General features: G+C 40.9%; 1 protein-coding gene across 1 annotated transcript; it reads right to left on the reverse strand.

Annotated features, from left to right (window-relative positions):
• Nucleotides 1–935: 935 nt before the first annotated feature.
• On the reverse strand, nucleotides 936–1,953 carry LOC129247646 (C-type lectin 37Db-like). Its single transcript, XM_054886861.1, has 3 exons — nucleotides 1,801–1,953; nucleotides 1,652–1,722; nucleotides 936–1,578 (listed from the first exon to the last, which is right to left on the reverse strand). Exons 1-3 carry the CDS (start codon nucleotides 1,886–1,888, stop codon nucleotides 1,120–1,122), a joined length of 618 nt encoding a protein of 205 aa, XP_054742836.1. The 5' UTR covers nucleotides 1,889–1,953; the 3' UTR covers nucleotides 936–1,119.
• Between the last annotated feature and the right edge of the window lie 10,723 nt (nucleotides 1,954–12,676).

Consider the following 12,676-nt stretch of genomic DNA (forward strand, 5'->3'; position numbering starts at 1 on the left):
CAATACATTATGACCTGTAAGCATACCTATGATAGTTCTGCAGTCCTTTCGCGAGAGCGTAAGTACGAATTGAGTCAGTTTTTTGTCGTTAGTTCTACACCTAACTTTTGCTGTTTTGCATGTGGTCAGGTTAGTCCACCTAGCTTCCACTCGCCTTTTCATGTGGTCGTCCATTTCGTTGTATATTGTGTTTAGCGGTTTTGGTATGTCGTTCTCTTGTTCAAATGGTAGTCTCACAGCACTTTTTGCTATCTCATCTACTATTTCGTTCCCCATAATGCCTTTCTGACCAGGTACCCAGTAGATATGCAGCCTACTGTTTGCGGCTAGCCTTTCTATGGCCTCCCTGCTTCCGCTTGGAAAATACTGCTGTGGTCTGGCAGCTTGATAGGTTGCCTTATCCCTAGTTTTGAGCAGTAAATACCCGCTCCCCCCCCGTCTAAAGTTTAAGAGCCGTCTGTATAGATGTGAAAAGTTCTATGGCTAGGCTTCATGCCTTTGTGCCGTCCCTCCTCTTCAATTGTAGTGCGAAACCTTATCTCCCAATTAAAGTACGGAGTCATGTAGTCTGTGCAACCTGAGCTCCACTTTCCTATTGAGCTGTGTCCGAAGGTTCAGCAGGTGAATGCTCTAGCTGCCACCAACCTCCTGGCAGATTTCGCTGCCAGATTTTCCGCCATAAGGTCAATAGATGTGAACTATGTAACTTGTAGCCGCGTCGGATATATGCCGGACTTCATATTCGAGAAATACATAGATGCAAAATTATCTACCAGATTATAAAACATTAACATATTTCTGTTTTACTTTATCATTTTAAGTTTTCAACCTCTTAACAAAACACCCGATGCAAGGTGGTGTAAAATTAATCATTTGATTTTAGTTGTATCTTTGCATAAAGAAGCTGTCTGGTCAAGTGTCAAAAATGATTAACGAATACCTCATTCAAAGTGATGAGTTGTACTATTTTGCCCCACCTTTTAACATTTTTGCTTTCTTTTATAATTTTGCAACACAATTTTCTTAGCCAAGTTAACCAAATATATTTCAGAGCTTGCATTAAATTTCAAATTAGAATTTCAATTATACTTCGTTAACTGCTTTTCCTTTTGCCAATTTTCATTGGTCCCTGCAGTTGAATATATTTGCAGCTTGCATATAAGCTTGCATAAGTCTTTTCACTGCACATTTGGGAAGCATATTTTCAGAATTCCCTAATCCACAAGGATTTGGCGGTTTTCGCCGCTCACAAATCGCATAGCCATCTGCGGTACACGACATATCATTCATTTTAAAGACGGTCTCATAGTTGGTCCAGAGATGTATACAATTCTCATTGTTGTTTGCGTTATCCGGCTCTCCAGCCGTCCACCTCGCATAAGACAAGGGACGTCCCGTGCTGAGCGACATAAATTGACCCTCTGCTATCAAATCGTTGCCACTGGTCCAAAAATATTGGCCAGTATGACCATTTGTGGTTAAATAGAAGGATAAATCATCCATTTCAGCATCCGATTCGACTGTAACCAAATCACTGCCATAGCTGCGGCATAGATGCGCAGCCGCAAACCAATTCATCTGACATAAAATGCAGGTTAATAGAATTTGAAAAACATAAAAAAAACTAAAACTGAATTTATTGAATTTATACCTGTACGGCAGTATTTATGAAATAATATTTTCGACCAATTTGTATGAAAGGATGTGTATCTGCGCTGCATTCTGAAATTAAAAAAAAGAAAGAAACATTTTTTATTTTGAATGAAGGAAAATTCAATTAAGCCTCACTCATTGACTCACCATCGGGATTGGAAAAAACGTTTGAAGCCATGCATAAAAACAAAATTAATTGAATGAAACTCCTTATCATCGCAATTACTTTCTTCATTCACGCTGAATTTACTAGCAGGTGCTGACTGACGCTTAGTAGGCGAATAGTAAACTACTAAAATTGAAAATGAAATGCCCGAAAGTTTTATTGTTTGTAGAAAATATTTTAACTAATAAAAACATGTGCGCGCGTGTTTTTTGTGATTTATAATACATACATACATATATTTTTTTATACATTATATATATTTACATGCATATATTATATTACAATATCATTTGCCTAGGCGCTTGACTAAAGGCGCATTTGGCCGGGCTACTCCACGAATTTGTGGTATGCCTTTTAATTGATTCCGTTCCCCCTCCTAATGGCAAATGGTTTTTATGACAAGCTTTTTTATAACAAAAGTCAGCACGAAGACCAGCCCATGCCCGCCGAGTGCCGACTGCTGTCAGCGAAAATGCTATTTCGTGAAGGAAAGTGCGCAACGAACGCGAATCCAACCGAATGGTAGTCATGCACAAACTTACTCACCTACGACGACCGTGATTGCGAATAGAGTATTGGAATTTTTCCTGATAAGCCTATAGCAATGCCTAGGTCAGATGCTTAACCCCTCAGTGTATGTTTGTAGGCGTGTAGTATTTCGAATTTTTCCTGATAAGAGTAAGCCAGTGAGTAGGCATATGAATATTTTTACACATATTTGTTTTATTTTTTTCTTTTTTTAATTTCTTAATAGTTTAAAAATGTACGTTTTTTACAGTCTGTGAAAAATAGATTAATGCTAAACAATTCAATTAAAAATAAATTAAACTTATATTGGGTTGTCCGGAAAGATTTTGCCGATTTTTTAAAAGAAAGTAAATACATTTTTATTAAAACTTAGAATGAACTTCAATCAATTATATATTTTCCATTTTGTTCGATAATCTTTTGCCATCTTTCCGGCAAATTTATTATTCCGCGCTCATAGAACTTCTGGCCTTTATGTATTTGCAAAAAACTGAACCAAGTGCGCTCTTATAGCCTCCTCACTGCCGAAAGTTTTACCATTTAAGGAGTTCTGCAAAGGCCGAAACAAATGGTAGTCTGACGGTGTAAGATCAGGGCTATATGGTACATGCATTAAAAGTTTCCAGCCAAGCTGTCTCAGTTTTTGGTGAGTGACCAAAGATGTATGCGGTCTAGCGTTGCCCTGATGAAATATGACACCTTTACGATTGATCAATTCTGGTCGCTGCTCGGTGATGGCTGTATTCAAATTGTCCAATTATTGGCAGTAGACATCCGAATTAATCTTTTGGTTCCTCTGAAGTAGCTCAAAATATACCACACCCTTCCAGTCCCACCAAACTTACAGCATAATCTTCTTTCGGTGAATATCAGCCTTTGAAACGGTTTGTGGCGCTTCATCATGCTCGGACTATGATCGTTTTTGATTGACGTTATTGTAAACAATCAATTTTTCATCATCAGTGATAATCCGCTTCAAAAACGGTTGATTCGGTTTGTTAAATAAATTTCTTTCAATTCTTTCAATTCCAAGACTCTTATATTTAACTTCTCTCCAATCCAATTCATTAAAAGCCTTGATAACGTCTTCATCGACATCACTTGGCCGAACTGAACGTGGCTCATCTTTAAGTGAAAATTTCCCAGAACGGAATTTGATGAACCAATTTCGACACTGTCTTTCTTTTAAGGCCTTATCACCATACAAATCACGCAACTTTGTAGCAACCTTCTCTGCGCTTTTTCTTTTATGGAAATAATAAAGTAAAACATTACGAAAATGCTCTTTTGTGGACTCCATATTAAAATTGACGCCAAAAAAACAAATATAAACAAAATTACGCGCACTTTCAATAACTAGAAAGTTAAATAGTTCATTTAGTAACATTTTGAAAACAGTTGGATCGAACTGTTTTCGCGTTTTCACGAATGGGTTACGGCCCTAGTGTCAACGTGAAATCTAGCGGCACAAAACTACACATTGCTTTTGAGATATACGCATCTGGGTGTCAAGCAGAGTTGTATGCTATCTAAGAAGCAATGAACCTTGCAGTGGAAAACATACGGAGAGCTGCGCTCTTGGTCTTAGACAGTCCTCCAACCACTTCAAAGGTAGTTGAATCCTGTAAATACAAGCTGAAATATGTCGGTAGACATAATTTACTGATGCTAACATGGGCCCTAGGACACGTGGGTATCGTGGGGAATGAGAACTCTGACTATTTCGCTATGATGGGATCTGAGGCCAAATTCTTTGGTCCGGAGCTCATTCTGCCACCCCAAATCACAACCGCGCTTGACAGGCTGAGGGAGGTTGCAGATGGACAAAACCGATGTCACCTGTCATGTCCGACCGACTGTCGCAGATCCGCCTGGCAACTGATGAGGAGCCACTTTCTATGGGCGAAGCACATGGAAAACGTAGACATCTCAGACAGTTTACTCTGCCCAGCATATGAGGAAAAGAATAAGACGGCGGACCACTTTCTGTACGTCTGCCCGGCCGTCGCTCGAATCAGACTTGAGGTGGTTGGCACTGATGTGTTAAGAAGCGACCACCTTGGCTAGTTGGCACCACAAAATCTGCTCAGATTTCTTTAGGTCGGGTAGATTATAGAAAATTAAAAAGAAAACCCGAGTGCAGTACAATAGGCTTAATAGACTAGACTAGTTTGTCCCACCAAAAAAAATCCGCAGAAAAAAAGTTTTGATTCTGTTCAGCTTTGTCGTACATTCACTGACTCAGTGCAGCTTGACTGTCAGTATATACAAGTAAATTAAGGGGACAGATACCTGCAAACGGCCACATTTCCCCTGATTTTCATTAAAATTATTTAAAATGAAGAATATGTTTTTCTCAAAATTGGCTTACAGTTTATTTAAAAAAATAAAAGTGATAAAATTTTTTTGTTATTTTAATCATTTAATATGGCGGATGTACACTCAATTCTTGCGGGAAGGTCGCAGCGGGGCTTCTCAATCGGCGGGCAGGGCATTGTAGCATCGGCGTCAGTAACCTGAATACAAAAAACCTAATTTTTTTTTGTTTATTAATGTCATAATTTCTGTATGAATTAAAAACAAATGGAAAAAAAATTCGCTGAATAAAATGCTTAAAAAACATTAATTAATTTTGGGGCGAATTTTCCTACTATTTTTGCTTCGAAAAAATTATTTCTGTTAATATCGAATTGTAAATTCACATAAAATTAATATCATAAAAAAGATGTGTGCAAAATTTCAGGGAGATCGGTCAATAAGTTTTCGAGTTATCGTGTACGCCAATTCGAAAAATATAAATAGTTTTGAGAAAAAGGCGCCTAAAGTCGACAACGTAACTATACCTCTCCCAGCGCTCGAACGCAAAGAATAGAGTCGTCACGGTTGACGATCTGGAATATAAGAAAAACTTAAATTTACGTTCTACAAATTTTTTGACATATTCTTAAAAGATTATATTAACATTTTATGAAAAAAATTTTACAGGTATCTGTCCCCTTAACCCTCGAGAACACGCGCTATGAGCATTTTGCTCAAGCAATTTTTCATTTCGCGAAATTTTTATGTTCTATGTAATTCTGGCACTTATTGTGGTGAGTACCTTCGCTAGTAGTTGTGCATTGTACTTTGACGAGCATTTCTTTCGATTAGTGCACGATCGGACGTGTAGGCAGACGGTTGATTTTTAAGAGCGGCATTGTGCTCATTGCGCGAGAAACAATGTAAGTATTTCTTGATTTATCTTTTTTGTTGAAAACCTCGGGTTGTGAAAAGGGTTGCTGCCCCAATTTTGAATAGTGGCAGAAACATTACCATGGATAATTATTTTACTTCAATACCTTTAGCAGATGAACTAAACAAACAATATAGAAACGACCATTGTGGGTACAATAAGAAAAAATAAAAAGGAAATTCCACCTCAATTTATTTCAGCAAAAGAAAGCCGCAACCACATACAATGACTGCATTTGCCGAAAACAAGGTTCTTGTCTCTTACGTTCCAGTGAAAAAAAAGAAAAAAGTTGTACTTATGCTATCATCACTTCATGCCGATGGCCAAGCTAATGATGAAACATCTGAGAACAAACCCGAAGTAATAACCTTTTACCACCAGACGAAAGGGCGTGTAGACACTGTTGATCAAATGAAAGGCACATATTCAGTTTCCAGGATAACCTGCAGGTGGCCAATGCGCCTCTTTTTCACGCTTATTGACGTTACTGGCATAAACGCACAAATAATTTACAAATCAAATACAGGCAATTTAACCCAGAGGAGGACGTTTCTAAAGGAAATTGCCCTGGAGCTAATAAAGCCACATATTTCTAATCGGCAGACCATAAAAACTTTACCTCGTGATTTAAGAAATACTATGGATCGCATTGTACCAGCAAAATAACCTGAAAGCCAACACCTACAACCGGGCTTTTGCGAGCTTTGCCCCAGGAGTAAAAACAGACGTTCGAAAAAAGACTGCACTTTATGTGGAAAATTACTTCGCACGGAACACGTTAAGTATATGTGTCCATCTTGCTTCGAAAGCAACGTAAATGTCAATCTTACCGAAGACTGATTCTCGTCTTTTATTTATTTATTTTGTTACAAGGAGTTTTTTTTTTGTTAATATACTAAAGTATGAATGTAAAATTTTTGGTTATGTCTTGATTAAATGAATCTATATAATTTTACAGTGTGAATTTCTTAAATAAACACATAATTGCAAAAAAAATGACTTGGTATTATCTTCTTCTTAATTGGCGCGATAACCGCTTACGCGATTTTGGCCGAGTTTAACAAAGCGCGCCAGTCATTTCTTTCTCGTGCTAACCGGCGCCAATTGGACACACCAAGTGAAGCCAAGTCCTTCTCCACCTGATCTTTCCAACGCAGAGGAGGCCTTCCTCTTCCTCTACTACCACCAGCTGGTACCGCATCGAATACTTTCAAAGCCGGAGCGTTTGTATCCATTCGGACGACATGACCCAGCCAACGTAGCCGCTGGATCTTTATTCGCTGCGCTATGTCTATGTCGTCGTAAAGCTCATACAGCTCATCGTTCCATCGTCTGCGATATTCGCCGTTGCCAACGTGCAAAGGTCCAAAAATCTTACGCAGAATCTTTCTCTCGAACACTCCAAGCGTCGCTTCATCGGATGTTGACATCGTCCAAGCTTCTGCGCCATACGTCAGGACGGGCATGATGAGAGTCTTGTAGAGTGTTAGTTTTGTTCGTCGAGAGAGGACTTTACTGCTCAATTGCCTACTTAGTCCAAAGTAGCACTTGTCGGCAAGAGAGATTCTACGTTGGATTTCAAGGCTGACATTGTTATCGGTGTTAATGCTGGTTCCTAAATAAACGAAGTCCTTTACAACCTCGAATTTATAACTGTCTACAGTGACGTGGGTGCCGATACGCGAGTGCGCCGACTGTTTGTTTGAAGACAGGAGGTACTTCGTTTTGTCCTCGTTCACCACCAAACCCATTCGCTTTGCCTCTTTATCCAGCTTGGAGATGGCAGAACTAACAGCGCGGTTGTTAAGGCCGATGATATCGATATCATCGGCATACGCCAACAATTGTACGCTCTTATAAAATATTGTACCTGAGCGATTAAGTTCTGCGGCTCGTACGATGCTCTCCAACATCAGGTTAAAGAAGTCACACGACAGCGAGTCACCCTGTCTGAAACCTCGTTTGGTATCAAACGGCTCGGAGAGGTCCTTCCCAATTCTGACGGCGCTACTGGTGTTGAGCAACGTCATCTTACATAGCCGTATTAGTTTTGCGGGGATACCAAATTCAGACATCGCGGCATACAGGTAACTTCTTTCCGTACTGTCGAATGCAGCTTTGAAGTCGACGAAAAGGTGGTGTGTGTCGATTCTCCTTTCATGGGTCTTTTCCAAGATTTGGCGTATTGAGAATATTTGGTCGATGGTAGACTTTCCAGGTCTGAAGCCACACTGATAAGGTCCAATCAGTTGGTTGACGGTGGGCTTCAGCCTTTCACACAATACGCTCGCTAGAACCTTATAGGCGATATTTAGAAGACTAATCCCGCGGTAATTGGCACAAATTGCAGGATCGCCCTTCTTATGGATTGGGCAGAGCACACTTAAATTCCAATCGGCAGGCATGCTTTCATCCGACCATATTTTGCATAGGAGCTGATGCATGCACCTTACCAGCTCCTCGCCGCCATGTTTGAATAGCTCAGCCGGGAGTCCGTCGGCGCCCGCGGCTTTGTTGTTCTGTAGCCGCGATATTGCTATTCTCACCTCGTCTCGGTCGGGCAACGGAACTACAATTCCGTCGTCATCGATTGGGGTATCGGGATCTTCACATTCTCTACGACATGCGCAGCTGTCACTGTTTAACAGGTTCGAGAAGTGTTCCCTCCATAATTTAAGATTGCTCTGTACGTCAGTCACCAGATCGCCGTCTTTGTTCTTACAGGAAAATGCCCCGGTCTTAAAACCTTCTGTAAGCCGCCGAACTTTCTGGTAGAATTTTCGGGCGTTGTTCCTGTTGGCCAGCATCTCAAGCTCCTCGCACTCACGTATTTCGGCCTCTCGTTTCTTCTGTCGGATAATACGTCTCTCTTCCTTTTTCAGCTCTCTGTAGCGATCCCACATGGCTCGCGTTGCGCCCGATCGCAGCGTAGCTCTATAGGCGGCATCCTTTCTTTCTGCGGCAGCATGACATTCCTCGTCGTACCAATTGTTTTTTCGGGCTCGCCGGAATCCGATTTCTTCTTCGGCGGCGGTACGTAGGGAACGAGAAATGTTGCTCCATTGCTCGTGCATGCCGGTTTGTTGGGAAGTGCTCTCTGAGAGCAGGAGTGAGAGTCGAGTGGCGAATCTTCTGGCTGTCTGTTGTGATTGCAGCTTTTCGATGTCGAACATTCTTTGCGTAGGTAGATGTACGTTTTTTGCTGCACAGAGGCGTGTGCGCAGTTTGGCTGCAACAAGGTAATGATCCGAGTCAATGTTGGGTCCTCGGATCGTACGTACATCTAATACACTAGAAGCGTGTCTTCCATCTATCACAACATGATCGATCTGGTTTCGCGTTTTTCGATCAGGGGACAGCCAGGTAGCTTGGTGGATTTTTTTATGCTGGAATCTGGTGCTGCAGACTACCATGTTTCGGGCCCCGGCGAAGTCGATCAGCCTCTGTCCGTTACCGGATGTTTCGTTGTGCAGGCTGAATTTTCCGACTGTGGGACCAAAAATTCCTTCCTTGCCCACCCTGGCGTTGAAGTCGCCAATCACGATTTTTATGTCGTGGCGGGGGCAGTGCTCATACGAACGCTCCAAGCGCTCATAGAAGGAATCTTTGGTCGCATCGTCCTTCTCTTCCGTCGGGGCGTGGGCGCAAATTAGCGATATGTTAAAAAAACGTGCTTTGATGCGGATTATTGCGAGACGCTCGTCCACCGGAGTGAACGACAGTACTTGGCGACGAAGTCTCTCTCCCACAACAAATCCGACACCGAATTTGCGCTCCTTTACATGGCAGCTGTAGTAGACGTCGCAAGGTCCTATGGTTTTCTTGCCTTGCCCCGTCCATCGCATCTCTTGGATGGCAGTGATGTCAGCCTTTGCTCTTACGAGGACATCAACCAGCCGGGCAGAGGCACCTTCCCCATTAAGGGACCGGACATTCCAGGAGCATGCCCTCAAATCGTATTCCTTATTTCGTTTGCAGGGGTCGTCATCAGTTTTGGAAGTTCTCATCCGAGGCTTTGTTGCTGTTTTCATTGGGGGGGATTTTTAAGTGGCGGGTCCCAAACCCAGCGCACAACCAGCTATGCTGGGATGCTTCGCCTTCTCACGTTAGCTCACTCCCGAACGGGTGTTCGAAAGCTAACCAGAGGATACGTGGGCTAATCCCGGACGTTGTGAGCTGCTTGAACCATATGTAGAAGAATCGTCCTGGCCACTCCCAAGTGAATGGCGATCAGTAACTTTCCCCACTTGCGTGGACTTCTACACATGGAACCATCCTCCTTGGTATTATAATTATGTTAAAAAGGAAATGTTTAAAAATCATAATCCATTAAAAAGTTACATTCTTACATGAAGTGAGCAAAATGCTCATGCGCGAGAATCCGTGCTATCTTACGAGGCGCGTGTTCTCGAGGGTTAAACTCGAGGTGCGCATAACCCTTTTGAAAAACCAATTTACGTTATCTTGATTTACAGCTAAAATTTTTTTAAATGAGGCACGACATTTGCACGTTCGCTGCTTAGTTGCATACGTTTTATTTTATATTGTGTTTCTGTAGAATTTATATTGAAATACTTCCACCTATACGAGCCACCATTAATACTCCTACAGCGCGTTGTTGATTTTTTTTTGCATTTCCTAAGAAAATATTTTGCAAAGAAATGATTGTTTACCAATTTTTAGTAAAATAAATATTACGATTATTAAAAATATATATTTTACGTATGAACTTACATACGAGTATAAAGTATAGTGAAAACAATCAACGAGATTTTTGCGCTACTTCATATTGGCAATTCGTTCTACTTAACCGCAGCTCGACTCCCGTTGCTCGATACCCAAGGCTCGATGATCGACCCTCTATTGCTTGTGTTCTATAGAAATGACCTTCAAAGTGTGTTAAAACATTGTGATATTCATGTAAACGCAGATGATGTCCAACTATACTCGTATGTGAGCTGCCTTTTTGTATGCGTCAGTAATTGCATTAATAACCTCAACATTGACTTAGATCAGTTCAGAGAGTGGGCGCCTGTAACAATGGATTGTTGTTGTTGTTGAAGTGGTTGAGCATTTCTATTGAATAATCTTAATTAGCATCAGATCCATGACGTGCAATCCGAGTATAGCAGCGAACTTTTTAAATTTATGCCTAAGATTTCATGAATTTGCTGTAAGAAAGGCTTACCGAAAGAGCGAATTCTAGCTCTAGCTTGGGTTGGTGCGTGATTACCATTCGGAATTTACAGAGAGAACATTGGTTCAAATCTCGGTGAAACCAAAATTAATAAAAAACAGTTTTCTAATAACGGTCGCCCCTCGACAGGCAATGGCAAACCTCCGAGTATATTTCTGCCATGAAAAAGCTCCATATATATATATATATGTATATGTATTTCATGCGATTTTCACGATATCGTCAAAAATGAACCTTTAGAAGATGGATGTAATTTCAACATTATACGGAATTCATTTAGTGTTAATTATAAAAGTGGTCTAAGTCAAAAACTTGAAAAAATTAGATATAAACATAACTTGAAAATAGTGCGTGACCCTGGCTTGATGACGTTGAAGCAAACTTAAAAGCGATGAATGTTCGTAATTAGAGAAATGAGGCAAGAGAGAGACTGAATTGGAGGAGGATTGTTGATGAAGCTATGGTCCACCACAGACTGAGAAGCTAAGAGGGAGAGAAAGAGTATGTATTTACGTCGGATTTCCGTTACTCCAGCAACGGACGTGAATTCATTACTACTCAACTCCTCTGAAAGCATCAAGCACCGGATATAATTAGGTTTCGGATTCTAGCTATCCAAAATTAAATGACAAAAATTGAGATAAAAGCTCGAATGTACATCATCAGCTAGAGAACTCGTTTAAGAAGACAACTGACGCATATCAAGATGTAGCATGGCGTTTTTGATTTTAGTGCACTTTTTATTTGATGACAGCCACTAACAACTAATCACATACATTTATCAAAAGCATAAGTTACGTTAGGTTTCGGCGGTTGTCCGTCCATGAGAATGTACAGGACGGAGACCACTTAGGCCTGGATGGCCACTAAAATACCACCTATTTGCGCTCAAGTCTCTAACTCCCGATGTGGTGAAACAACTTCGTCTCTCGACAAAACGAAGAAATGTTGTGAATGGTTGCGATCTGCCAGACATTCAAGACAGTAAGAGGTTAGGTAGCGCTATCGCATTCCGTGGGACAGTGACAGATGAACTGCTCCGCCTTGTTTCTGTAGCTGCGACAGTTGTCATTAGAGGTAAACTGCTTAGGTTTCTCATGGGTTTGCATTAGGCAATGCGCGGTGATGAGACCAATTACAGTGGTAATGGAAGGCCGTGTTAGATTAATGGGGGTAAGCAGTACTGTGTCCACTCCTTCTAGGTGCTGTCAGGATAGCTCAAAATTGGCCGCCGTAATCCATCTAATAATATAGGCTTCCGCCAAGTAGTTCTGCCCGATCCAGAACTTGCTTGAGGATAAAGGTATGCCCACATACTGAACAATACTGATTAATTTAAGATCAGTTCCCTTTCTTGCCAGCACGTTCCCGATGCTATTTTTACAATATTCAGGAATGTCCCTTTACAATAGCTCTTCAATTATTTGCCACTTTGGAGGGAGTATTATGACACTTTAGATATTTTGTGTCTACTCGACTGTCAGAGTAAATAGTGATCGGTTGTGTTGCAACGGACGAGTCTCTGATCCACGATGCAACTCCTTTATAAATAAAAATTCAACTTGAAATATAGATACACATAAATATTTGGTTTGTAAAAGTTCACGCTATGATTCAAACTTAGTTATTAACGCTGCTAACAACCTTAAAACAACAACAAAGGATGTATTCTGAAAATTCTCATACCACCGCCAAAATATTTCAAGCCACAACCAATCATCAACCACCACCAAATGCATTACCTAAATATTGTGCTTAAGTCCCACACATTCCACCAAAATTATCAACCTCGTCCTTCTACTGTGTCTTCTACACTCCGAGCACTCAATTAATGCACAAAATTACCACTCGAAACCATTAATAAATGCAATTTACCGTCAAAGTCACACTCAGCGACATG

Source organism: Anastrepha obliqua, chromosome 5, assembly GCF_027943255.1.
Source record: "Anastrepha obliqua isolate idAnaObli1 chromosome 5, idAnaObli1_1.0, whole genome shotgun sequence".
In the NCBI taxonomy this organism is placed as follows: Eukaryota; Metazoa; Arthropoda; class Insecta; order Diptera; family Tephritidae; genus Anastrepha; species Anastrepha obliqua.